General features: G+C 47.4%; 4 protein-coding genes and 1 non-coding gene across 6 annotated transcripts; 2 read left to right on the top strand and 3 right to left on the bottom strand.

Annotated features, from left to right (window-relative positions):
• Positions 1–11,183: 11,183 nt before the first annotated feature.
• LOC129599311 (uncharacterized) lies at positions 11,184–12,340 on the bottom strand. The gene is made up of 2 exons (XM_055497522.1): positions 12,071–12,340; positions 11,184–11,921 (listed from the first exon to the last, which is right to left on the bottom strand). The coding sequence occupies exons 1-2, from the start codon at positions 12,162–12,164 to the stop codon at positions 11,365–11,367; spliced, it is 651 nt and encodes a 216-aa protein (XP_055353497.1). The 5' UTR covers positions 12,165–12,340; the 3' UTR covers positions 11,184–11,364.
• Positions 12,341–13,053: 713 nt separating this feature from the next.
• Trnah-gug (transfer RNA histidin (anticodon GUG)) lies at positions 13,054–13,125 on the bottom strand. The gene has a single exon. It is a non-coding gene; the product is annotated as a tRNA-His (tRNA).
• A 272-nt stretch (positions 13,126–13,397) lies between these two features.
• On the top strand, positions 13,398–14,232 carry LOC129599333 (uncharacterized). 2 transcript variants are annotated; one of them, XM_055497546.1, is made up of 3 exons: positions 13,398–13,604; positions 13,675–13,791; positions 14,110–14,194. In XM_055497546.1, exons 1-3 carry the CDS (start codon positions 13,511–13,513, stop codon positions 14,148–14,150), a joined length of 252 nt encoding a protein of 83 aa, XP_055353521.1. In that variant the 5' UTR covers positions 13,398–13,510; the 3' UTR covers positions 14,151–14,194. The 2 variants fall into 2 exon arrangements, with proteins under 2 accessions (XP_055353521.1, XP_055353520.1); XM_055497545.1 differs by having other exon boundaries at positions 13,675–14,232.
• Positions 14,233–15,322: 1,090 nt separating this feature from the next.
• Positions 15,323–23,887, top strand: LOC129599296 (uncharacterized). The gene is made up of 6 exons (XM_055497508.1): positions 15,323–15,876; positions 16,319–17,275; positions 17,339–18,662; positions 18,725–18,981; positions 19,365–20,306; positions 20,420–23,887. Exons 1-6 carry the CDS (start codon positions 15,585–15,587, stop codon positions 21,751–21,753), a joined length of 5,106 nt encoding a protein of 1,701 aa, XP_055353483.1. The 5' UTR covers positions 15,323–15,584; the 3' UTR covers positions 21,754–23,887.
• Positions 22,138–27,264, bottom strand: LOC129599297 (uncharacterized). Its single transcript, XM_055497509.1, has 3 exons — positions 26,680–27,264; positions 24,634–25,756; positions 22,138–23,102 (listed from the first exon to the last, which is right to left on the bottom strand). Exons 2-3 carry the CDS (start codon positions 25,541–25,543, stop codon positions 22,348–22,350), a joined length of 1,665 nt encoding a protein of 554 aa, XP_055353484.1. The 5' UTR covers positions 25,544–25,756; positions 26,680–27,264; the 3' UTR covers positions 22,138–22,347.
• Positions 27,265–27,400: the final 136 nt, after the last annotated feature.

Raw genomic sequence — 27,400 nt, 5'->3', positions numbered from 1 at the left:
AACCTGTCAAACCGACACAGGTAGTTCCACCGGTGAGTCACCAAGACGAGCCGATGGACGAAGTACCGGTACCAGGACTCGAAGGCGAAGAAGAACCGATGGATACATCGGAGGAAGTTGCAGCAACAGAAGCTAGCCGACCTAAGCCCCTGGAACGACCTACAACGTTACCTGGGCTCTCACAAAGAGAACCGCAGAGCGAACGAACACCTGATGATCGACTAATCCTCCAACCAGGCGGATCCAACTCATCCAAATTCGCAAGGAAGCCAAAACCGACGGATAACATTGAAGAGCACGGTCCACGCAGACGTCTCTTCCCGCCGAAGTCGCCATCACCAGTCAGGACCAAGGAACAACTCTTGGAATTCCTAAAAGCGACTCCGTCTTCCGTACCACCGGCCGAAGAGAAGCCGAGCCCGGCACGGAAAGTGATGGGAGCGAAAGCTTTATTCACACCCGGCGTCCACAAGAAGTTGGTCAGCCAAGCCAAAACACTGGATCTCCAACGGATACTTTATGAAGCACAACTTCAAGGAGGTATCCGAGACAGAACTATGACCGAAGAGCAACAGACTCAAATGGCCCAGAAGATCCATGCTACGATGCAGGATAGAGACAAAGTCCTGAGACGGCTAGTGACATTGAGATGCGGAAAGCAGGAGTTACGACAACTCCCGCTGGATTCAACCATGATCCAAACGATCCAACGGCTCCGCAATCCCAGCATCAACCCAGGTGCTTACACGCTGGAGATTCAACCTTGGCCCGGAGAAGAGGTGACCGAGAAGATTCCGATAACAATGTCGGACAGTAGCGAAGACGAGGAGAATGCGGACAACATCGACTCCGATGACTCCATTCAACGGAAGGCAGCGGCACCAGCAAAGGGATCCACGCCAAAACGCGGTAGCTTGCCGGTAAAACAGATTTCACCGACTCGATCAGCATCCCAGCCGACTAAGCTGCCAAGTCAACCGACGATTGAGAAACCACTTAGGTTCTCGCCTCGGAATACCCCGACAAAACCGAAGAAAACTGAAGAAGCGATGGATACAACATCCCCTTCGGAAGCGCGAGTCGAAACCACGGTCGAAACGTCACCACAAAGGGACGAACCGACCTCTATCCACTCCGGTCCACGTCTAACAATAGATGAATCTCGGACGAACAAGTCGATAAACGAGTCGGTCAACATACCGACCAAACGGAGTACGGTTAAGGAGAAACCACCCCAGGACTCGTCGCGGGAATTTCATGATGACCCAGCTTTACAACATGTAAAGGATCTGACCAGGTCGGAACAGGATGCCTGCATCGACATGGCGTATCCGGAAGATGGAGAACTCTGGCATTCGTTGAGAATCCGACGTGCCAGCATAGTCGGAAACACCACGGAAGCTCGGCGCGACCATGACCGACTTACCGAAAAGATGGCCGACGTCATGAAACGCATGGGAGAACATTACCGAGCGGAAAAGAGTCGACCTAAAGCCCTACAAGCGGTTACGCCGACTCGACACAAAGTCACCGCTCCGGAACCCAAGTCGACCAAGAAGACGGTACAGCAACTTGTCAAGATGAAAGTTCCTCCTCCGACCAGACAGCCTTCCGTTCAGATCGACGATGATCTCGACGCACGAGTCATCAACTCGGCCAATTCCGCGAAATCCCATAAGGATAAACGGAAGGCCAAGAAGGAAGCAGCGAAACAGTCTGCTAAGCCGCAACCGACGGAAACTCAGCAAAAACCAGTGAAGTCGGAAGTCAAGGAGCCGACCAAACCAAAGTCGGATTCCACCGTCAAAACGCCGAAGCCCAACCCGGCCAAGCGGCATAAGTCATCCGACGACATGGATATTTCGGAAGCCGGTCCACAAAGGACCAAGCAAAAGGAGAAAGCTCAACAACCGCACGACAAGGAAGCGGTGGAGCGTAAATTCAAGGAAGTCATGGAGCGAACCGGCACAAAGCCGACTAAGACTGCAGGAGGTCGGCTACGGAATCCACCAAAACCGCCGACTCCGACCGAACAACCCCAGCCTTCCACATCCAAACAACAGTCTGATGTAGAATCCGATCACATCTCGACATCGAAGAAAAAGACTCAATCTCCGATCATGGAGAAGGTGATCCCTATGAAGGATTCAAAGGCGATATGAAAGAAATGTTCGACCATGGAGCGGACACTGACGAATCACAGTGGCCAGCCTCAGACGACGTACGCGAGCGTCTTCCGGACGAACAGCCGGATGACCCGGTCGAGACGTTGATTCGTACCGTCCGAGTACATGTAGAGGTCGTAAGGAGCATTGAAAACGCCAGGAAAAACGGCGCGGACATTTATCAGTCCTTGGTCCGGGACCTGTCCAACAACATTCAGGTCGGAGGCGAAACCGCAAAATGGTTAACGCATCAACTCATGATGCAGATCGTCGCCTGGACTCTGGATTTCGGATTAGCAGTAGCCGTTCACCAACAATGGGGACTGATGGCCGAACTGCTCCCACCGGATCTCATCAAAGCACTTAGAAGTGCAGCCGCAAGAAATGCGGACGACACCCCGACTAGGATCGCAAGGTGTATCGGATACATCCGGAACCCCCGCGGATCAACCCTGGTGCAGATTGCCCGTGTATATAACGTGATGTACATGGACAAGAAGGGCAACATCGATGAGATTATCGACCGCATAGCTGGCCGAACCGCAGGCCTGGTCGCAGAACATACTCTTCAAACGACTAACGCGGAACGCGACGTTCCTGTACGGTATACGGTGCCCAACTTCATACCGGAACAACATCGGCGTGAGTTCAACCTCCGGATGTCTTACGTCAACACGGACAAACCTCCGGCGGGCACGGAACCTACCGAAGAGCATAGTGACTCCAACGAACAGCCGTCGGATGACGCAGCTAACTTGCTACACATCGCTCGAACGGCTGGACAGTCGTCACAAAGACGAGTCCAAGTCTTACCCCGACCTCGAGCACCTTATGAACCGACCACATACGTCGGCACAGCATCAGCTCCGGCGGGACGAGCAAGCACTGCCAAACCAACTCGGAGTGCAAAAGGACGGTTTATTCCGAAGGACGTACAGTCACTCCCACCGTCCTCGCCCATGGAAATTTCACCGGAACCGGAAGACTTAACTCAACAGAAAGGAAAGTCGAAGTCGACCAAGCCGGCTAAGAAGAAGGAACCGAAGTCATCGGAACTGATCTCGTCATCCGAGGAAGAAACCGAAGATGATGATGACGACGACGATTTCCAAACACCTGGGAACGGATCGCCGAAGGACGATGATGATGATGACGACGGAAATGGTAAACCTCCACCACCGTCGAACTCGGCACCCCAACAGCAGGGTGAACCGGAGATACCGGACAGACAACCTGAAGAAAAGGATAGCGGCGACAAAGCCGACGATTCCAAAAGCAACGAAGACGAAGGCGGAGTATACGTCCCTCGTCAGTACGGTAAACGAATACCATTGACGCCCGACACCGACGAGAGGCCACTTCTTTCGGAATGGAACGAAGACACTATGGAAGTCCTACCAGATGACATTCCCCCATTGGTCAACGTCAGGGTCAAGTATACCGGCATTAAATCGGCTTCACGACCGAAACCGTATATATGGAACGTTTCGTACCAAAGAAAAAAACTGGAACGTTTTTTTCCTTCTTGTAGTCACTGTAGTCATCTGTAGACAACCTGTAGACACCCTGTAGACAACCTGTATACATCCTAAGAAAACCTAAGAAACTAGGTGACTACAGTATGTCTACAGCGGTGTCTACGGGATGTCTACAAGTGACTACCGGTGTATACAGGCAGAGTATCGAGCTGAACCTAAGAAAAGCTACCTGTATACCTGTACAGCGGTAGACATCTGTAGACAACCTGTAGACATCCTGTGGACAGCCTGTAGACAACCTGTAAACATCCTAAGAAAATCTAAGAAACCAGGTGACTACAGTATGTCTATAGGGGTGTCTACGGGCTGTCTACAGTGCGTCTACAGTGTATACGGCAGAACATCCAGCTACACCTATGAAGGCCTGCCTGTATACACCGGTAGACATCTGCAGACAGCCGGTAGATTCGCTGTAGACAACCTGTAGACACTCTGTAAACATCCAAAAAAGCCTAAGAAACCAGGTGACTACAGTATGTCTACAGTGGTGTCTACGGGCTGTCTACAGATGACTACGGTGTATACAGGCAGAGTATCGAGCTGAGCCTAAGAAGGGCTGACCTGTATACAGCGGTAGACATCCGTAGACAACCTGTAGACACCGTTGTAGACACGCTGTATACATCCTAAGAAACCAGGTCACTAACGATATGTCTACAGGGTGTCTACAGCATGTATACAGATGTCTACTGTGACTACAAGGAGCGAAAAAACGATTCACTTTTTTTCTTTGGTACGAAACGTTCCACAGGTGGAAACCGAGTGTCTCGGAATACGACGCGGGATGGATGTATACATACGCCGCCCTGATGGCCTTGGCTACACGTGGACCAAAATTCGCCACACCAAGGATTGCCTTCAAACTCCTCCAACACTGGAAGGTAGACGAGAAGGGCGACTGGCGACAACTAAGCCAGAATAGCGTACGACACTACTGCGACCTGGGATACCATGCACGGAAGCTTATACGTACGTACACTAGCACAGAGCGGATGTACTACGAGTTCCCACCGGCTCAGAGAGATCCGGCTCCTTCAACATATGAAGGATGGATACACGCCATCGAAGCGTGCATGGGAATGTCTTGGCATCCTGAGGGACTAACCCGTGGAGAAATACTCCACCAACTCACAGCACGGTTTGAGTTTGAGTGGAAAGAGGAGAAACCTCAGTTAACCCACCCGAAGTACAATGCGAAACCGGATCCGACCGAACGACGGAAGAAGTACTCCCTGGAGGACGATCTCGAATTCGTTCTGGCGAAAGGGCTTGCCCAACAACGGTTTGCCACAAACACCGACCAGGTCCAGGGCGGTCAACGGTTTATCGCCTTAAACCCATCAACTCACCGGCACGGACACTTACCGCAGGAACGATCGGCCTCGGCACAACCGACCGAGTTGGCTGACTCGCACCAAGCAAGTCGACCGGAGTCGATAGAAGCACCGACACGGGAATGAGGAAACGCAGAATGCGTTGGAGGTGAGGCATAACCGACCTTCCTCCATTGACACCACATAGGCGTCATCGACCAGCAGAAGTCGATTTACCTCATTAGACGACCACAAAGGCGTCATGGCCCAGCTCGAGAACCGACCTGGCCCGACCGTAGTAATTATAGGGCGTAACTTACAGGACGCAACCGAGAAACGGTTTGCTTATTCTTGTTTTGACAGACTCGTACGGAAGCTTATACGGAGGACTGCCGACAGTGCAGGGATAACGCGACACGGGACAACAACAGATTGCCATGTGCAGAATGCATCGTTTCCTTCACCAACGAACGGTTCACCGGTACTGGAGCACGGATGCGAGCTCAGGCAGCGGCGCTTTACATTAATGTTGTCGCTGGAAACCTGAGTGCGTACCGGTACATAGCTCGGAATGAAACTCTGGTGGACCAGCTGCAGACCCATGAACAGGACAACCTAGCGGTCATCCAACGACAAAGAAGTCAGGACCCGAGTTGGGCAGGAACCGTACCACCAGTCCTAACAGATAGGCTGTGGGTGTACCGACAAGGACAAGACTTATATCGGCAACTAGAGGACCAAAAGAGAATCAGAGAGGTCGACGAACGAATCGCCTCGATGAAAGTCCATCCACCGCCGACTAGCTACGAACCGGAAATAAAAATTCGGTTACCGGCACCCACACAGGGTCGCTCGGATAGCGAACAGCTGATCCATGATGTACGCGACGTCTTCGTCGGAGACCCACACCGACCAATGACTAGCGCATCGGTAACAATGATGATGAACATGCCGGACGGAACCCAACAGCCGGTTACCCTTACACCGGCGACTCGGGAACAGTTGATGGCAATTCCACACAGGGCAACGCCAGTGGTCACACAGGCTCGTCCAACTGTTTCTCAGCAGATTCCCCAACACGGAACTCCGACCCAACCGGCAGCTCAACAGCAGCAGCGCCGACCTAGCAAGAACCTTGCGGGACATGACCTCCGACATAGAATCGGTCCAGTTAACCTTCGAGACAGAATCGAAGAGCAACGAGCCGTCATTCAACAAACCGGAAAAGAGCCGACCAGACCTCCACCAGGAAAACGGACTGGATCTGGAGAAACGAGAATCGGACTTACGGTCGACTTAACAAATAAGTCGAAACGTAACTTTGTCCCACCCGAACAGCAACCGGCGGCCGAAGTCCAAGCAGAATTGCCAGCTCAACAAGAGCAAATGGACGTCGAAGTAGCTGATCAGATGGCACAACTACCACAAGTGGAAGTGTCGATCCGAGAAGATCCTCGTTATGACCGCGCTCGACAACAAGGAATCGAGGTCGTCATGCTACATCCCACTGAACGGACGAACTACATCATGAACGTCATGAATTACGAGGAACGGAACCGACCACAAGTTTGGCGGATGGTAGAAAACCTTCGTCAATTCCTCGTCCGATCTGGATACCAGACTCTGCTGGAACAACACCAGTGGCAACCCGACTTCAACATGAACGCGCACACAGCGCCGAATGTTGAACACCCGTATATCAGATCGAATGCGTTACCGTCGATGACCGACCCGGTCTTGTTGAATGTACCACTCTACAGCCCGGATGGAACGCGCGCAAGCCAACTAGGAGCTCGGGAATACCCCCACGACGAGTTGGAAAGTATTGCCCAGTTCGTCATCACGGACGCCCATCCAGCCTTCGTGATTACCGCGGCTCGGGCAGCACTGGACTTAACCCAGTATCTTCCAGAAGGTGAAGTCGACATGGCCCAAGACGGAGTCACGGCATTCCTGCGATTCATTTTCGCAGCCCGACTTGGCAATTACTTTTGCCACTATACCCTGTACGGACTGTACCAGACTGAGATGGTACCAGTGGCCTTGGAAACCCTCATCGCCCAACTTAGCACAGCAATGAGAAGTGTTATCCTCGCCGTCTGGATGCGCGACTTGCTGTACACCCACGAACGGTATGCGACAAAGTATGCCTTTCGAGAGGATCACGTAGATCCCAGCGACGACGCAACTCGGTTTATTAGCTGGTACCGCGAAAAGAAGACTTTGCCCAGCGGATTTAACTCGTCGCCCTACGAACCTTGGATGTCGGACGACATAGCACCCGGCGCACGACCGTATGCGCTGAGGCTCCGAAAATAGGCGGCCAGGGAATCGAAGAAGGGTAAAACGGATCGCCCCGGCCACGAAACGGATGAGACCGACGAAACGTCTCAACGGAGTGGCCCGGCAACTTGTAAACCCAGGGATCCGAACATTCGGCTACACCACCGACCTCGCCCGGACGACGAGGACGAAGAAGACTACTTCGGCGGCGACAAACCCGTCGAAGTCCCACTCAGTTAAGATCGAGTTCCCACATTGGAACTCGATCCCCCCACTTGGAACAACTAAGGGGACTTAACGCCGAGAAACGGCACGGTCGAGAACCGACCCGACTGAGAAACAGTCTAGCGGATAAATTGCACCGTCGAGAAACGACTTCGGAATGGACACTTTCCTTCAGTTCTTTTCACAGAAACCGACCAACCATGTACACAGCGGATGTCAACGATGACTTTGCCAGAATGCCGACTACACAAGTCAGCCGGACTCTTCGGTTTGACTCGGATACGAGTGGTTAGACCTGACAAGCCGGCTTTTTCCACCGTTCCGGTACGTCTTCCGAGGAATCCCCTGGACAGAACTGGGCAAACCGACCTCAGTTCCCCGGTATGGCACCGGCAGATCGCGAACCACATCTGCTACGACCGGAAGCCAACAGACGCCCCGGCCTAAGATAGTAAATCGCAATCGACTGCTACCATTGGAGCCAACAGACGCCCCAATCCGCGTTACATGGAGCCGACCGTCAGTTACATGGTACAGATCCTGCCATTAACCACGATCAGCTACGAAGATTACTCCGGCCAACCGACTCCGGAGCATAGACCGAGAGGATTACGCTAACATGGCGTGGAATACGTCGCTGCGTGTTCATCGTCATGTTTGCCAAGCGCCCGTGGCCAACTTTGGAACCGGGTAGCCGAGCAGCCTTCACCATTGTAAACAGCGGAAATCCCTCGGCCGAGTCGCCAACAGCGCAGGAACACTCGGAATCGACTACCCGTACTTGAGCCGACCACAAAGGTCGACTTCGTACTTCACCCATAACTTGGACACATTGCGGACATAGCTGCATTAACCGACCACATAGGTCGGTTGTGCAAGCCGACCACACAAGTCGGTTTCGGAAACGATAGCCACATCAGAAGGCCGGTTCACGATTAGCTACTTAAGCCGATCACACAGATCGACTAAGTACATGGTAGCCGACTAACGAGAAGTCGACATTATGGCCGACCACACAGGTCGACCATAACGGCCAACAGAAGCCGACCAGGAAGACTGGACGAAAGCCAGAGGTAGTTACGTGGTAACCCAACCGGATTCTCCGTTTGAACCCAGACCTACAGGGACTAGGAACCTGTACCCGGAGTCCAACCGCAGTCTCCCCCGGAGGACCTCGGGTAAACCAGCCGATTCACCGGTGACCACGACTACGCGCGTCGCGAACGTGCTGCCATTCCCTGAAGAGGAACAGCGACGGTGACTTGGCCGCCACTCCAACGACTCCGCCGCGACCTGCTTCCCCATGTCTTCAATGGAACATCCTAGGCAGACCGAGTTAGAATACTCGACCTGCACCCCCTTAACGAACCCCGATGGCGGTAACCACCTGCCCGCAACAGTAACGGCCAGTTGGCCAGCGTCACCGGCAAAGAAAAATTTCCCGCGGACGTGAGTCGTCTACCCCCAACAGAAGCGGCTAGGCGTCTCAGGTTCGCGACAAAACAAAATGGAAGAATCGGATCTGACGACCTCAGGGACTTGCATGTGCATGAAGTTTAAAACCAAAGAGTTCGACTCGGCAACCAGGGCCACAAAGGCCTTAGCGTTGTAAGCCGGCACAACTGCATGATGAAACGCCAGTCACTCGGCCAACAGATGCCAAGGAAACTCCTACCTCGCAGAACTTGGCGGCCCAGAGGCAAGTCATTCGAACTAACCGACCACAAACGGAGGTCGGAAGTCAGCAAATGGAGATCCTAAGTACGCGACAACAGGTCGGAAACTTAATCAGAAGTAGGAGATCGACCTCCCAGTAGAAGAACTTATCCTTTTGGCGGATAAAACGCAAAGTTTATCCGACATGAGGAAGCCGGAAAATAACCGACCTCGGAACTCCGAAATGGATAACCGACCTCGGAACTCCTACATGGATAACCGACCTCAAGTCGAGATCGAAAGTAAGCGCGCATAAGTCGGAAGGATGCGACAACAAGTCGGCAAAGCCATTTGGAAGTCGAGAACCGACCTCATAACGGAGAAATTTAACCTTCGGACGGATGAACACACAGTTCATCCGACCTTCCGAAGTCGTTCATAACCGACTACTAGTCGGAAGTCGGAAATCCAGTCAACACGACGGAAGAAGATCGACAGCTGTCTGCGGTGGACGAATTCGACTTGAAGGAACTTGTGTGGCCCCACACGGGCATGTAATTGCAGGTTAACCCTAGTCGACTACCGACGGACAGGATGACCGACCTCGACCGAAGGTCGGATAACAATGGAACACACCGGATGGAAGTCGACTGGACACCTCCATTGACGAAAACCACGAATTCCGATCGGACCTTCGAGCCAGTTCGACTCGGATTGCTCCAAACTAGGCTCGTGGTAGCAGATTTAGCGGTTGTAACCGACCACATTTGAACGGAATGGCTGTACATGACGACCACAAAGGCCGCATGACTTACATACAGCTTTTTTCCGACCGGAACGTTAACAATTCGGAACATAGCCGAATACCCCCCGCCACCGGTCGACTTACCGGTAGGCCGACCTTGGTCAAACCGACCTCGGTCCTATTCCCCTTTCAGAGAGGATGCCTCAGCATTTGCAACCGCAACAGTGCCTCTCAATCCCTAACGGACGGATACGAGTCGGAAGTAAGTGTTTAACCGTGCTTATCCGACCTCGGTGAATGTAACCTATTACGACGGGTAACCCGGGAACCGATGCCCCGGACCCAACCTTACCGGATGAATGTGGACAGGAGACCCCGTGGAGACTCAACTGCCCCGTGGACGTCATCCTAGTCGGAATAGGACCCCCGGACAGATTTTTGCATTTTTTTTAGCATTTCTCCTAACAAACGGAATTGTATTTTTCTAGTTCGATCTCTTTGACAGATCTGTTTTGTAACCCATTTTGCTCACTGGAATTGTGATTAAACTTTATTTACTTTCTTTCGCGCTGCATAAACTTTCATTACACTTTTCTTTTCACATTGTTCTCCGATGCCAACAGAAGCAAGAAGCCAGCCAACAGATGCATCACCGGTCCAACGACACGCCCGAGCGGCTTCCGGATTTCTCGGCCGTGAGTGGTTTCCACTCATGGGTTCGGAAGTGAAGAAGGGACGGTCAACCAGACACCGGACTCCCACTGCCAGAGGACGCGTACCGGCGACCCCACATGGGTCCGACCGGAGAGTTGTGCGGTACTGGTGCGGTACCGAGTCGGAGCATCCTTCGCAGGAGCTCGGATTCCCGCCCAGAGGCATGTCAGAGGCGTACGACTGCGCCTGGTGCGTACGGTCCACACAGGACGTACTTGCACTCATTGCTTGCCGTTATCGCCTCTCTCGCTTGTACGTACGTGTGCTGCTGCACTGTACTCATCCGCTGAAGCGGATATACGCAGCGCATACACTGAGCCACACTTGCTCTCTCGTTCCTCTCTCGCAGTATGACTCAGCGTTCATACGCTCGCGTTGGATAGAGTCCAGTCTGCGCATCATCACACAGCTGATGGCACACAGCACGTGGTTGCCGCCAGTTGCTTCTTTCACGCCATCAGACGCTCAAGAACCTTCCTAGCATCCACTTGCTATTAGCCATCAGTGCTTTGTTCTTGCTTTCCTGCTATCACGCAGCATTTTTCCCACTTTATTTGTACAATAAAGCTCACTCGTGATCTCCTCGTGCTTGTCTGTTACACAGTACAACAAAATGTACCAAAGACAGAGAAGACAGAGTCATTAAAATCTACAGTCACACTTCCATCATTTTAAGCGATATGTTTACTTCGTGACCATAAAGCGCCAGTCCAGTTAATCGCTGCTTAAACATTATGCGAGGCCGGAGGTGCAAAGAACTGCTGTCCCGAGTAGGCATAGGCAGTAGCAGGCGGCTGTCCGTAAGGCTGCTGTGCCGAATAGGCGGCAAACTGCTGACCGGGGTACTGTGCCACATTGTACACCATCCCCTGTTGCGGTACCAGGTGCGTCACGTGTGTCACCGTCGTCATCGTGTTGCTGCGCATTGCTTTCATCGCACGCGTGCTGAAGACACACATGACGATGCTGGCGATGAAGACGATGATGAAGAAAGCCAGTTGGGTGCCCACCACCCTGACTCCGTAATAGCGGATAATGAAAAAGTAGCTGTCGAGATACCATGCGATGTCGAGAAAAACGCTGCACCAGATGATCATGCTGAAAGCGTTCAGAATGGACAGGATGCTCATCACGAGCGAAGCGATGGCCAAACACCGCCCCGATCCGGCGGGGTTGCGGGCGCTGGATCCGGCGGCTGTGCCGATGGAGCCGGTGATGATGTAGAAGATGCCCAGGACGATACCGGAGTAGACCGTCCCGGAGTATTCGTACAGCGACAGCGCTACAAATGCAGTCTGTATGATACACTTCAAGCGAAATATAATTTTTTATTGCATTGATAACAAATAAACGGAAAATAAACAGTAAATCAGTCAAAAAATGTAGTTCTAATCATGGAAAGCATTTTTATAAAATATTGTTGCTACTTACATAAAACTTCAGCAAGGAAGATGGCGACACCGCAAAGCAGTTGTACGACGCCGATGGCGATCATGGGAGTGGCGTTAGCCGCTGCGAAATTCATTTTTCTAATGGTCGATTGGTGGCTCGCAGTTCCAGTAAGGCTAACACAATTTAACAACAAGGGCACAGAAATTATGCTACGGGCACCAAATAACCAGCTAGTTAGTCTAAGGAACACATACGTTGTGATTGATTTGGTGCTTGGTATTAAATAAGTCTTGTTATAACAGATGTTAACTGATAGGATTTTTATCAGTTTATTCGGAGAAAGTTGCGTTAAGTGACGATGCACACCGCGTGTTGTTTGTGAGGAAAATGAATCATCATGGTTTCGAACCTACATATACAGTTATAATTACTTATAAACATGATTTGCTGCCATTGCTGTAACAGTGCTGTGATATTATTGGAATTATTTGCTTCGTTGCAACAGAAGTGTTTTACGTTGCTTTCTGTTCTTTTAACGTATTGTCACGCGACGATATGGATCTTAAATCCGCGATACGAACCATTTTCACTGATTACTCGTCCACATAGGCACAGATACCATCGGCGTCTAGTATATTGTGATGCCTGATATTGCGTCTTGGTTAATTACGAGATGCAAATCACAAATCAGATTAGGAATGTGAACGTGTCGCCGGTAACGAGAGTAGCACTTTCTGCGCTTTTCTAATAATTATTCAGTATCAAGCACGACAAACGTTTAGAAGTGGAAGTACGTACAGATTGTACCAATAATATGTAGCCGGTGTCTCGTATTCGGTAGCTACTTAGTTACGTGTATATCAGGGCGCAATCTTTTTATATTCAGGGAATTTTTTGTAATTTTGCAGTGTAAACTAAAGTTTGCACGTCCGATTGTCCAAAAAACATACGCTGGGGCTTCCAGTCTGGCGAAAAGAAAAATCGCATCACGTAGTCGTGATCTCGAATCAAAAAACGAAAAATGTCATCGCCCGGGTTCGAACCGGGGGTTCCTGTTCCACAGACAGATGTGATAACCACTACACCACGATGACAACTGATGATATTCGTAGTACGTTATCCGAATACGGCCGGTTGCACCTAATGGTTACTTGGACTTACGTATTTGCAACATGAACATGTAAACAGGAAAAACCGACGTCACCGCTTGTCGGATACCATCTATAAGAGGATGTGTGTCCTTAGTATCTTTACGATCGTAACCGCAGTCTGTCGACATACGTACGCAACATGCGCGCGCTTTCCGCTGAGTTACATCCATAATACCTTCCGACCATTGCTGCATACTGATGTTTACTGTCCGCGTCTTAAAACGCCACTTAATTAAAATCAAATCGTCGAAAACGGTTTGTCGCTTGTGACCCAGACGTTTTTTCTTGAAGCTTTTCTAATGAAGGCCGACCACTTGTGTTTGTCGAAATGGATGAAGTTGGAGCCACTGCGGGTCGCATAATCACTTTGGGTACCATTCAGGTTATGTGCGGACTGGCGATCAGCATAGCGGACGCTATCGGTAAGCGGGCAGCTTCCTCTCACTGCTTTTATTGGAACCTTGTTTTAAGGTCGCGCGACATAATTTGCAGGCTTGGGACTCCATGTTCGCCCCGTGGAAATTCTGTCCGGCGTATTTTGGGGCCTGTACTACATCGTCACTGGATCCTTTGGAATGGCCGCCGGCACCTTTCTGCTCCGTAACAATGGTACCATTCGGAAGAGATTGAAATTAATGGCCGTCTCCTTCGCCTCCAGTATTGTGTGTTCACTTAGCGCTGCTACTGTGTTGGTTTGGTACGTGCTTGAGTTAATGGATCTTAGCCAGAGCCGATGGGACTGGAATTCCTCTGTCTGCCAGTATGAAGTGGGGTTATTGGGCTTTGAATTGGCATTCCTCTTTCTGATGTTCATTGTCAGCGTCATGATGTCCGTTTATGGCTCCCGTATCATGTCAGCTCTTCGTGCCAACAAGCCCAAAGCCGATACCATAACACTGACATAACATTTTGCTTTTCTTTTTAAAGGTGTCCCATGCGGGTGCACCATTGTATCCCGAACTGCCTAAGATGGTTACGCATAAGCAAATGTTGTTTCGCTAAACAAATGCGGTTACGTATGACGGAATATTTGCTGGATTTTTATTAGCAGCGAACAACATCGAATATAATGATAAAAATGTTCAGTCACTAAAATACCTCAGCGTCTACTTCTTCATATCATTTCAGACTCCAGACGTAGAGTATACTAAACTACAAAGTACGAGGCCCAGGAGATCATCTTTGTGTGTTGAAAATATTAAAATTATATTTTTGCGGCTACGCGACAGGTCGTCGCGGGTCATTCGGTTTTACGGACATTTCGTCGAAGGACAAATCGTTTTTGTGGCAAATACAGTAGTCATATGACTGTACGTTGCAATAAACCAGTGGATAATTTGTCGACTCTCAGAAAATCGCGCGACCAAATGTTACACAACAAAACGACTGCAAAACGAGTTGTCCCAAACACAAATTATCCGCTGCGGCGAAACACGTTTGGCGCAATGTCCACGACAAAATGTCCCGCGACCACTTGGGCTGTCACGATTTTTACGTAGTCGCTACGGTTGAAACCGGCAATCCCTTCACTTAAATTATGTATTTTATTCCAGTCTCTTCGATGCCTAAATCGATAATAATCCTAAATATGTTGTTTCTGTTACTGCTGACCTCTTGTTTTTTTTGTGTATTTTTCAAAGTGTATAATTCGAAATCACCTAAATAATGTGCCGGATATTTTGCCCCTCGCTTGGTGTTACTTACCATTAGTGTGTCACCGTGTGATTGACTTGTAATTGAATTGACTATACTGCTTACTAAAACCACACAATGCGTATTTTGCTTCGGTCATACAGATGGACTTTCCGTTTCAGTCGCTTTCACTTGAAGAACTATATTCTTAATTGCGGTCGGCGGGTTTTTAGTTTCTTCTTTTTATAGGGGACCATTGGCTTTGTCTGTAAAGAAAACCTTCACCTCATAAACTTTGACCGGTTCATTTATGCGCTTTGTCTTTTCACGCGATATCTCATTTGTTCGAAGCCAGTGCTTGAATTATCTACGGTTTGGTATCTCTGTAGCATGCAATAGAATTGTTGCCGTAATCTCTTAATTCTCTATGGCTCTACGAGCACTGCCAACGGAGAATACAACATCCAGCAACAGAACAACCCAAAGGAATCATTATCGTACTGCAGAAACTAGAACAGAAAAGCTGCGAAAAGGGTTTAAGATAAAGATAGCAAAAAGCTGCACTGGAAGGATGCTACCGAATACTTACTGTTTCTCATACTGTTCGACAATTCATTATTTGGTTTTTCCAAATCCTTCCAGTGTCCCCAAAACCGTTTTCCCCTCTGTATTTGTGTTTACCTCGTTTTCCTCATTCTCAGTCATACGACACACGTTTTGGTTTTTCATATCGTCAAGTGTTTTGAAACTTACCGGCACCGAAGCCGACAATGCCTGCGTTAGTTGTTGTCTGTGACGCAGGCATATTCGTGGATGGCGACCTGGCCGTGGAAGGACAATCAATCCATACCGGCGACGATGATAAAATTGTGCGGATAGATTTCCCTGAAAGTCAGAAGAAATTAGCTGTGAAGTACTTCACCCGAGAATTACCAAACAAACGCAGAGACTGGACGAGAATCGAGCGACTGCGTACACTGGAAAATCCCTACATCACCAACTATTACTATGCCGGCTCATTAACGCATGATCGTATAGGACTTCTGATGGAGTACTTTCCGAGTGAGTGCTGTAAAAAAAAAACAGGAGTCTCGGATAGCTCGAGTCACATGGAGAGCATGGCCTGGAAAATCCGGGCAAGGCACATCCGATCAACAAAACTTTTTTCGGGTTTTCTTCTGGGTTGCTGCGTTTCGCAGTCAGCGGATCCATGTAACTGCTGCCAAAATGGCACTTCCAGAACGCCAAATTTTTAGTACTTTGCACTTGAAGTTCAACTGAACAAGAAGTGAATAGACTTGCATTTACTGGGAAGATAAGACGGTTTTTGTGGTGCCCATTGGACAGCAGCCGTTGCACAGTAATGCGCCTGCTGTCTTTATTACCTGTGGTACACCAGTTATGCAACAGCTTAAAACAGCACAATTTTACAACATCAAAATTTCATTAAACTTTTCCGCTCCTTAATGCGCCTTGTAATACGATTATGTTCCTTATTTTTCAGCGCGCGACCTTTTTGCATCCGAGGGCAGGTTCAATATCTTGCAAACCTTGCAAATTTCACATGAGATTTTGCAAGGCATTGCGTTTCTACATGGAATCGGAATAGCACACGGCAACCTGTGCTCCACATCTATCCTGTTGAATCAGTCCAGTCAGCGGGAGGCTCCTTTTCCAAAAATAATTGGCATTGAACGAGTTCCTCCCATCGTTAAAAAAAGCGCAACCAAACCAGACACGTCTAAAGACATGAATAACGCCACTCCAGAAGACTTTGTAAAACAGTGTGCTTGGAATATATGGAGCTTTGGTGACATTTTGTGGGATTTGGTAAATAAAACATCGTATGATAATCTGCGGTTAGACATCATGCGCAACCCATATTATACACAAGACACACTACCAATGTTAGCAAATGCAAAAAGGCTAGTGGACAACTTGTTGCCCCGCATACCACCAGGGATGCTGGACCTGATGCATCTGTGTCGTCGTATGCACTCATATGAACGGCCGACTGCGGAAGAGCTGCAGCAGCATTATATCTTTGCTATGGATGTCCCATTCGAAGAACGAGAGAGACAGCGTTTGTTTCGTATTCTGCAGTTCTTGGGTACCGAATACTATCGTCCGCTGTCGCAGCAGCAATCGGAAAAACAATATTATACTAAGATTAAACGAATACACCGTGTTCAACAGAGCAACGAGTTTTACGTTACAACAGTGGACCATGCCGATGGTAAATTCGGCAAACGGCTGATATGGGAAAGTATCTTCCCATGCTTGCTGGAATTTAGAATGCCGGCGGATCGCGGGTTTCTTGACAGACTATACGCTTTCCGAGACAAGGAAATGCTCCGTTTTTGCGGACTACAACACCAGTCCATATACCCAATGTTACAGTGTTATTTACGCTATATCCATGATTACATTAGCGTCGTTTACCAATTCGAAATAATATGTAGTAAGTACATTTCCATCAGTTCACTCTGTTTTCTGAACGATAAACTTTTGTATTTTATTGTAGGCGAGAACCTTGAATTGTTCCTGGAAAAATTAGCATTGCCCTGGAATTATATTAAGATTTACTGTCGGCAGCTACTGGAGGGTTTAATGTTTCTGGAGGAAAGAGGACTGCGCATTCAGGGTATATGTTCCTATATGGTGTCCCTTTGCTCCAGACACATGACTGGTACTTTCATGCAAGCCAAAATACATATGGTGCATTATTTGGATGAATTACTGATGGAGACCTTTGTAAGACAAAGTAATAACAGCGAATTACTGCGAAACCAGAGACGAGTCGGTCGGTGTATTTCTCCCGAAGCCGCGCTATTACCATCGATTTCTGGTTTGCTCCACGCGTCCAGCCAGCAACAAGTCTGGGGAATGGGACATATCCTGCTGCAGATGGCAACAAGCGCTGAGTTGCAGTTCGAAAAATTAGCGCAAAATGGCGAAACGGAAACCAGAAATGTGAGTGCAGATGTGTCCAATGGTGCAGTTATGGAGTGGTTACGGGACGGCTGGCGTCCCAAAGTGCCGACTACGCTTGCCGATGGCGTTCGTCGCGTACTAGAAATGTGTTTTCGGGTGAAGGAAAAGCGACCCTCATTGCAGGAACTGGCTGCAGATGTATTCTTCCGGACTGCTATGCCGCTAGAAGCCGTCGTTAACAGCACCATGTTGCCGGTCTTCTGCATGCGTCCATTAACTGTGGGTGAAATGGGGCAGGTGTTCAATGGTTATAACCCGGGTGCAAAAGAAAATGAAGTTCAAATAATAGATATGGTAGCGGAAGCTGGACGTGAAGCCGGAATTTTTCCAACGTTTTTGCAGTATCGCAACTTCGATAGTGATCGGCCATTAGCTATTGAACTGCGAAGCTTGAACAATTTCAATCAGGTAGCGTTTTCTCCGGCGAACGATCTAGTTGTTGATCTGACAATTTTTGGGGTCAGCGGTCTCGATTGTGAAATTTTCAAAGAGTTAAACCTGCCGAATCTGCTGAGTCTCCGGCTATACCACTGCCAAGACGTTGTGCTTGGACCAGGTTGTTTGAAAGTGTTCCCTAAACTTCGCTGCTTCGAGGTTCCCGAATGCAGTTTCTTTCAGTTTCACGAAGACGTTTTGCGCGAAATACCGCAACTGGAAATGGTTATCTTGGACAATAATGCTGCAGGATTGTCTGAGCCTGCTTTGATTGAGAGAATTCGCTGTGAAAACAAATTTGCAGAGCTCAAGCAGTATCTGCAAAACCATCCTGATCTAATACAATCAAGAGCGGGTGGCGATGTGTGGCGGTATCAACGCTTGACAAGCAGACTGAATACGGGATGTGCCCTGGATTGGTAAATCATCTGCGCTTCCAGGAAGCTGAAACGAGGCATGCTTAATACTGAGATATTTGTAGGCTGGGCAGCACATCGGCGGCTTGTCCGCTTCCAGCAAGGTGCATCCAAATCGGCCTGCACGGAGAATTTCGGCTTCGGTCGTCTGATGTGCAAAATGTCATTAAAATCATTACAGCCGACGACTTGGACAATGCAGATTACAACCGCGAAGTTAGGCGGTTATGTGAGCTGAACCATTCAAATGTGGTCACCCTGTCCATTTGCGAATCGGCGTCGCGTAACGCGCTAACACTGCGGATGAAGTACTACAGTGAAGGTAAACTGTTAATAGTGCCATAAAGAATAGAAAAGCTAGGGTAATGTTAGCTAGATCCTGCTCGTTCTAAATACTCGTCGGTAAACACCTCATACCTAATAATGCAGATACTTAAAGTGCATGCCATAGTACGAGTACCGCATGTACGGAAAGATGCTTATGCTCTTGTGGAGTACGTGTTCTAGAGTTGACCTTTCTACAAGTGTTGGTAGTTTTGTGTAGCAACGTTTTCGTTAAGCGCACTTTTAGAGATAAAGTAGCTGAGACTTTCTTTTTATAAATTGTGCAACGAAAGCACCGATAATGCGAAAAACATCGAAGTATGTGCAAGCTGTATTTGATGTAAATGCAAATTACGGTACGATTTTCAGTTTATTTTTTAGTGGGTTCTTTGGGAGATTTCCTTAGTCGTAATCGTCGAGTGCCACCAACTTTGCTGCAGATTACCGAACTGACGCACGGTATTCTACTCGGGTTGCAGTACCTGCATTCTACAGAAAGAAAAACGTTGCATCCGCTACATGGAGCCCTCCATCCGTGGAACATTATGCTAGAGTCCAATGAGGTGTTTTTTACCCCAAAACTGAGCGACATGGATAAACACTTACAAAAGCTGTATCTGCGACAGCAAATCCAGAAGAATCATCATACTTATTCTCGCTATGCCAACTGGTACATGTCGCCGGAAATGCTGCAGTGTACCGGCGCAGGGTGCTTTGATAAGTTAACCAGTAAAACCGATGTCTGGTCTTTTGGAAGAATCGTACTGTACTTATTCGAAGAACGCATGCAGATCGCCAAAGAAGCGCAAACAATTATTGATACTTTTGACATCAACTCAAATATGTTCTACGTTGAGGAGGACCGACCGCCATGGTTTGCATTTACGAACGAAGCTATGCCGCCAGCAGTTATTGACTTAGTATACCTAACCCATAAGGACGACCCACGGGATCGGCCGGGCGCGGCCATCTTACTCCATCATTTCGTGTACCGAAAGGATTTGCCATTGAAAAACAGATTGTCTAGACAGGTTCGCACCGATGCAATGCCCACATTGTCTTCCTGCATCTATCCGCCAGTGATGCCGTTGCGGCATAGTGGATCTGTGCAGAGTGGGAATATTATTGCCGTACAAATATGCAAAGAGTGGGTTATCCCGAGTCCGCATTCACATTTGGAATCAAAGGATTTGGCCCATTCAAAGCTGAGCTATCTGGTGCAGCAAATGATTATCAGATCCGACGTCATTATTAAGTTTGCCACGGTACATCTGCTGTCAACAGACGTCTTACGGTTTTCCGGATACTGTTACTTTAAACCTGGTATGTTATACAATTGTTTTCTTCGTCGAATTGTTAAACAGCATTCTAGTCGAATTCTGTATATCCAATGCAGCAATTTTTATAGCCACTAAAAATATTAATTTTTCTCTCAGAAAATATTAACCTACGTTGGCACATGGATAATTTCGCTCTGTCAATGACCGAAATTCGAACATATTGTATTAACATCTTACACGGACTGCAGTATCTTCAAGACAATCATATTGACGGGGAGCCTATAACAATTGATTCAGTTTATTTATGCAATCAGCATGCCTGCGGCATCTATCAGACGGCAAAAATAATTATCACACCATCTCTGTTGGACCTTTTTAGCCCGGATAAGAGGCTGGAGATGCTGAGTACCAGCACCGGTTACGCTTTTGCACCGGAGGAGATCTCAGGTTACTCCAGAGATCAAGTCCATAAAGCAAATATCTGGCATTTCGGTCAAATATTGCTGGACATGGCAGAAGTTCAAATAAGAGGATATTGTTTCGAAGAAACACCGAACACTCAAAATGACGCCGCAATGCAAAACGCCTTAATAGTCAATCGATTCAGAAATCCGTCGGCATTTCTGAAAGCTGGTATGCGGCCCACTATTCCGTGGTATTTTTCAGATCCGTTGCAGGGTATTCTTCGAAAGTGCTTCGCAGAAAAAGTTCTCCGTCCTACCGCAAACCAACTGCAATCCTTCGCTAACATTCGCGAATCGTTCTTCTACTGCTCGCCAGATATACAATACAAGATTCTTTACAACGAGTGGCCGCGGTTCGCGAGAAGAGTGACTAATGTGGATGAATGCGACACGTGGACAAACGTTCTCTATCCCCGCACGACGCCTAACGTGAATGCACTACCGGCTAACAGAATAAAGGCAGGATTTTGGCCGGGTGGTAATCGGCTTGACGTTTTAAATTTGTTCAGAATACGCACTATGGACAGAGATCACCCCATGACTGTATGGATCTTTAACGAGACTAGTCTGCAGCGTCGAATGTTTTCGCCCGTTTCCGATTTGATCGTTAAACTGGTCATAGGAAATACTGCGAATTTTGATTGCCGTCTCCTACAGGGTCTCCACCTCTACAATTTGTTATCGCTGCGGTTTGAAAACTGTACCGGTATTCGGATTTCCCAACGAGATCTCAGTGGCTTCCCTCGCTTAAGGTCCTTGAAGTTTACTCGTAGTACAATCCTTAGTTTTGAAGTTGGAGCTTTGAGTCATCTGTATTGGTTATGCAATCTTGACCTGACAGGAGATCTTTGTCTACCGCAGACAGATGAACTGGAAGAGTATATCGAGCGACTTTTGTCCTGTGAAAGTTTTGGAGAGCTCAGAAAATTTCTTCAACACCATCGTGAACTAATTCAAGCGAAAGATACGCCGTTAGTGGAACCCTATAAGGCGCGGAATTTAGGACATCTGACATTTCTGTTGTAGTTTAATAAGACTATTCCACACGGCTGCTACTCGTACTTCGTAGTATCACACTGCGAACAATTTTTGAGTGTTGACGGCTGACTCAGCACAACAACGTGGAGGAATTCTCAATTCCCAAAAACTACATGATGGCAGATGTGTTGCACAAGATGGCTAAATTCTTATTCAAGGATGTGATATGATATGGAAATTAGCATTTGGCATTATTCAGTCCAATCCGTTATTTGACCGCCGGTTTCAGTGCAGTTCATCCACTGGATTGGCCAACACATGTAACGTGCACGACGCTATTTGACTAGCAGAACTAGGTATTTGCGGTTGTGCCTGTTCATTTATTTGCGTAAGGTGAACGATGACCAAGTGGCATTCTGTGATGAGGATGACTCTCCCGTGGCATTGATCGCGAGATGCATGCAGGGTAGCTGTTGCCTGTTGCCATACAACTATGACGAAATGCAACTATCATAAGTTGTTAAATAATCGTTAAGGGAGGCTACAGGCTCCCGTGTACAGGCCCATAATCATTGCAAAACTACCAGAAAACTTGACCCGACCCCGAAGGCGACCCGACCAAAAATCTCGGTTTACAATTGTTTATCTATTCATCCAATAAAACCAGGGTTTCTCTTTAACTGAAAATGGCTGAAACAGTTGATGACCATTCGCGGCATTGACAACCACCGAATTGCGGCCGAATGTTTTCTGACGGACGTCATCACTATAGTTATTGATAATTGTTCGTAATTTTGCCCATAACTGATAAGCCGTAATCCGTTGGCCGCAGTTTGCAATTAGACAGGATCGGATAAGGTCCCTTGGCACTTCTTCGATCTGATCCGAAATGAAAGGAGTATAACCCTGAATAATTTTTAGCATTAGGCCTTTTGCATCATCCTTTATTCGGTCGTGTGGATCTGCCGGATTGTGAAAAAGCTTATCTCCGATCAAATAGCAGCAGTTAGCGAGGTCCAACATCACGCACCCTAGACTCCACACATCGGACCGCTGGAGGCTCTGCTCGCAGACCTGTAGGGCTACCGCTTTCAGTAGTTCAGGGGACGCATACGCCGGAGTGTACTGAAATCCGTGGAGCGCCGTTTTATCTATCCTGCCGTCTTGGATAGGCACTGCATTGTCTAAGTCGCCGATAAGCAGCATGCAACAGCCTTTCGGGCCAGTCCTTCCGTTGATAAAAATATTGCTAGGCTTCAAATCTCCATGGATGAAATTGTTCTCGTGGATGAAATTGAGACCACTAGCTAAGTGCGACATCATTGTAATCATACTTGGTATAGTTAAAGGATGCTGATGTTGATGATGTTTTGTAACCATGTCCGCGAGATCGCCAGCTAAAAGACAGTATTTTTTCATGTCACTTGTATAATTCACATTCTGACGCACGACAAGCAAAGGTTCAACCTGCACATTTTTATTTCGGCTCGACACTTACCTAAGTACCCTAACACCGTTTCTTATTACAACTGAACGTCACAAACAATCGGTAATACAACAGAAAAATACCATTCCGCTCCGGAACAAACTATCGGCTCGAGTCTTCGGCTGTTTGCATTTCGGCTCTGCTTAATGCGGCCAAAGTTTTTCTGGAGCCGCTCACCTCGGTTACCATGTATTTTGGCTATCTTCTGGGGTCCACACGGGTGTTGGCTGTGGGCACGGGATTCCTACACGGGCGCTGGCTGCGTGCACGGGCAATTTCTACTTCGCGAATTTTTTGAATGATAAAGCGCTCCAAAAGCTTTTAAATTTCGTTTGTACGTCGATTTTCGGATACGCAGTTTCCACAATATATACTATATTGTGGATATATATTGTGGGTTCTTTGAAAGAAGTTTTTCTAAGATGCACGTTCACGTTCTATTGATGCTGTATGTCTATGTCATGTAAACTACACCACTCCATCCTGCGCATTCCGTCGGAAGGGTTGCCAAAACTCTGACTCAGAAACATTATTCTTAAAATCTACCCTAGGTTCTGATGGCACATCTACTCGTACAATTTGAAAGCTGTCAAAATTTAATGGTACTGCAAACCGGTACAAGTAAAAATCCGTGTACGTAAAAAACACCTGTGCCGACTTCCCGTGCACGCAGCAGACGCCCGTGTTTTCCCGTGCAAGCAGCACCGACCTTTACTTCATACCAAGATTTATTTTTGTGGTGTTCTCGTGAATCTACGTTTACGTATTATTCCTGTTGTACTTAGCAACTCTGTTAGTGCGTGTTTGCCACTTGTCGTACTTCATATTTAGTCATCCTGCGAGCTCGCTCCTGTCAACCTGTATTATTAAAGTCATACTTATTTACGTACTTCTTTACATACATGCATACATCACAATTTTACATCAATATTTGGCTTTCACCGACCTTGCCAGACGCATTTCACGCGTAGACACTGTGACGTGGCTCGCCGGAGTGCGTAGTTTGGCATAACCCATGAAGCTGTATTTTTCGCTGTATTTATTCGTGCTCAACGCCTTGTTATAGCTCCAGCTAAAGTACTGCTGCGAGTAGCGACGGTCACAAAATAGACTGCAGAAAGGGATGTACGAAAATTTGCACATTGTTCAAAACAGCGTGTACAATGTTAAGTTTGGAAAAGACAGCCTAACTGTGCTCTATGTAAGAGTAACTCGAGACCAGCCCAGACTTAACCCGTGGCCGTCGCTAATGTACACGTTACAATTGCGAAAAGCAGCCGAAAAACAATAATAACGATGTCGTTTTCTTGGCATAAAGTGGTCGTCGCCTAATAGAGATAAACGCAACCAATGTTCTGGTAGTCTCGGTGCTTCCAAAAAATGTACCCCGAACCCCATGAACTAGCCTAACACCGGGTAAATTTATGTACATCGTGACTGACCTGAGCAAAAGTTCATCAAAATATCGATTTTTGCATGGTCTTTCCACAATATAAGGATAAATTTGTGATAAGCCACCAAATACGTATGCCGGAGTTTGATTAAAGCTTCCCAGCGGTCTTTTTCTTTGAGCAAAACAGCTGCTTCGCAAAGTTGACTTTTCCGTTCGCGATCCACCCGCACCGATTTAACGGCAATTATGGACGGCCCCAAATAATTATTTTGGCTTTCATTTGGTTGATAAGTACGTTTGGTGATGGTAGCCTTAAAGACGCTGCCAAATGCTCCCTGGCCGATATAACATTCCGGAAACGTAGTCTTGTACTCACAGGCGCCTCCCACTTCCTCTACCACGGGATATGCTGCTTCAGGAGCTATGATATTCCTGTCGGTTTCTGCTTTGCCCATATCATTGACCTCGTTTTCCGCATAACCCTCCTCTATACCGGTCTGCCATGTGGTTCCCCATAACTTCTTATTTTTACCGTTTGCATTTATTAGTGTTTCGTGCAGTAATGCTGCCGTATGTCGCTTATTACAATCGCTTTGCAAACAGACTTCAAGAACGTTTTTCCTGAAATCGTTAGGAACACTTTCCGACGGTCTGGGCACGTATCCTTCGGCGGTTCGGACCAGGGTCCACATCCATGAAAGGTCCGAATCAGCAGCAGCCATACGGTTACCGGCATTTTCTTCGGTTCTATAGCAGCATTCAGCCAGTTCTAGTATAATGTGTCCCAAACTCCAGATATCCGTCTCAGGGCCAAACACTACTTCGGCATCGGAATTCACGTTGTGTGCCATCTCCGGAGACCGGTACAGACTGGTCGACTTCCCGATCTGCATGCGCATGTTGTCGCGGATGTGTGCAAATATCAGGTGATGTGGCGCGGATGGTGTGCAGAGCAACATGACGATCCAGGCCACCGATGCGCAGCCGTACTTGTTTGTTTAGTAATAGTTCGACCAGGATGCAACTTGGCTTCAAGTGTCCATGAATTATATTGCTGTGGTGCAGATACTTTAGGCCGCTTGCCATTTGTTCGGACCAGTCATTTAATTTTGCTACCGTTAACTTGTTCCGTTCCTTGTCATAGCGATAGATGGTGTCTCTTAAGCTGCCATCTAAAAATACAGCCCGATTTAGGATGCGGTTAGCAAAATAATTCGGTAAAGTCAGTGCATGCGGATCCATTTGTTAACTCTTTTGCGATAGCTCGCTTATAACACCCGTACCAGTATCAGAATAAATTCTTAAGTTTTGTAGGCAGAAGGTTCGTACACACTAGTGCAAAAAGCATTGTGCGCTAGTGCACAACCTCCTACGAAAGTTATTAGTCAAATAAGAGCACGCAATTCGAAGATAGCACGCAATTGTGTAACATCAAGTTGAGAAACGATGGCCTTCGAAATTCTGCACACATGTACATGTACGTAGTTTTGTTTAAGCGATCTCCGTATGCACATATGGAAACTGCTTAAAGAAAACTGCATAGCAGAAGGTTCTACTATTCATTTCAAATTTTTATTTTCGAAAGTTTTGAAATTACTACGAAATTACTATGGCCGCTCGATGAGATTGCATCACTGGTTTAGGGAGGCAGTTCCACATACTTTTTAGTTCGATGTAACGTATGCGTGCACGGCGGGGGGAAACCCAACGTAATAGTAGCGCAAATTTATCGGGTGCCTACAACGATCTTGAGATTTGTAAAAACCTGTAAACTTGATTTGGTAATAAAATTATTCTAAATATTGTGTGTGTAAACATGAATTTCGAATAGACTACGTATTCTTTAATTACAGAGACCACTGATTGACTGGGTGCTTCTGTTTATATTCATCTTTATGCTTATTGTTTTGCAGTTGTATATCAAGAGTTACCAATCGCATATGCGCACTATCCTTTTCGGAAATAACATTACACGAATTCTGACAAGGGATTGTAGAAACATACGGTAAAAATTAAATTAGAGGCTCGAAATTACCTGGATGTGCCGGTGTAACGAGATTACTTCCTTTAGCCAATAAATACAGTAATAAATTACCTGGGTAGTAATCCATTGCGAACTCCGTGTACCCTTTCTTTCCAGTTATTCTGATCGTTACGTTCCTATAAACTGCCACATTTTCATCGCTCAGAGATATAAGGCGTTTACATTGCTCCAGAAGTTCCTCTTTTTCAGCTGATTCCGGGGTCAAGCTTATAAGCTTTACAGCTAGAAAGCCAGAATTGATTGGATGCTCACTTGCTGTCACTTGAGCTTTATAAACGCTCTTGGAATTCCCAATACATTCTGCTTGCCCGTAAGCAAATTGGCATTTTAAGCCAAACGTTGTTATCCGGTCCGTAAAGTCCATAATCCCGCGGTTTTCAAACAACGGTGTAATACTTGTAAGCCCATGTAAAGTTATAGAAATCTAACTAGGAATTTGTTGCCGGTCGAAGCCAGTATAAAATTGCCGGTATTAAATCTCGAAGCAAGCGCAGGAAAACCGAAACACAATCTCTCAAGTTATCTACTCGACATTACCGCAATAATTACCGAAAGCTATATTCGCCGGTATTCATCTGTATTAACCGAACTTGTTGCAAATTTTGCCAACTTACTGTACTTGCTGTACTGGCACCAATTGCTTACGAACGTTGTGCATGACTACATCATTACGATGCTTGCAGTAGCCCCTAAAGTTCCAGCACTAAATTAACGCGATCGCGCATCGTGGATGACTATTATTTTCGGACAATAGTGTTACAAAGGACATTCA

The sequence above is a fragment of the Paramacrobiotus metropolitanus genome, unplaced genomic scaffold (assembly GCF_019649055.1).
Source record: "Paramacrobiotus metropolitanus isolate TYO unplaced genomic scaffold, Prichtersi_v1.0 Parri_scaffold0000143, whole genome shotgun sequence".
NCBI lineage: Eukaryota > Metazoa > Tardigrada > Eutardigrada > Parachela > Macrobiotidae > Paramacrobiotus > Paramacrobiotus metropolitanus.
This window is presented reverse-complemented; position numbering and strand designations above follow the sequence as displayed.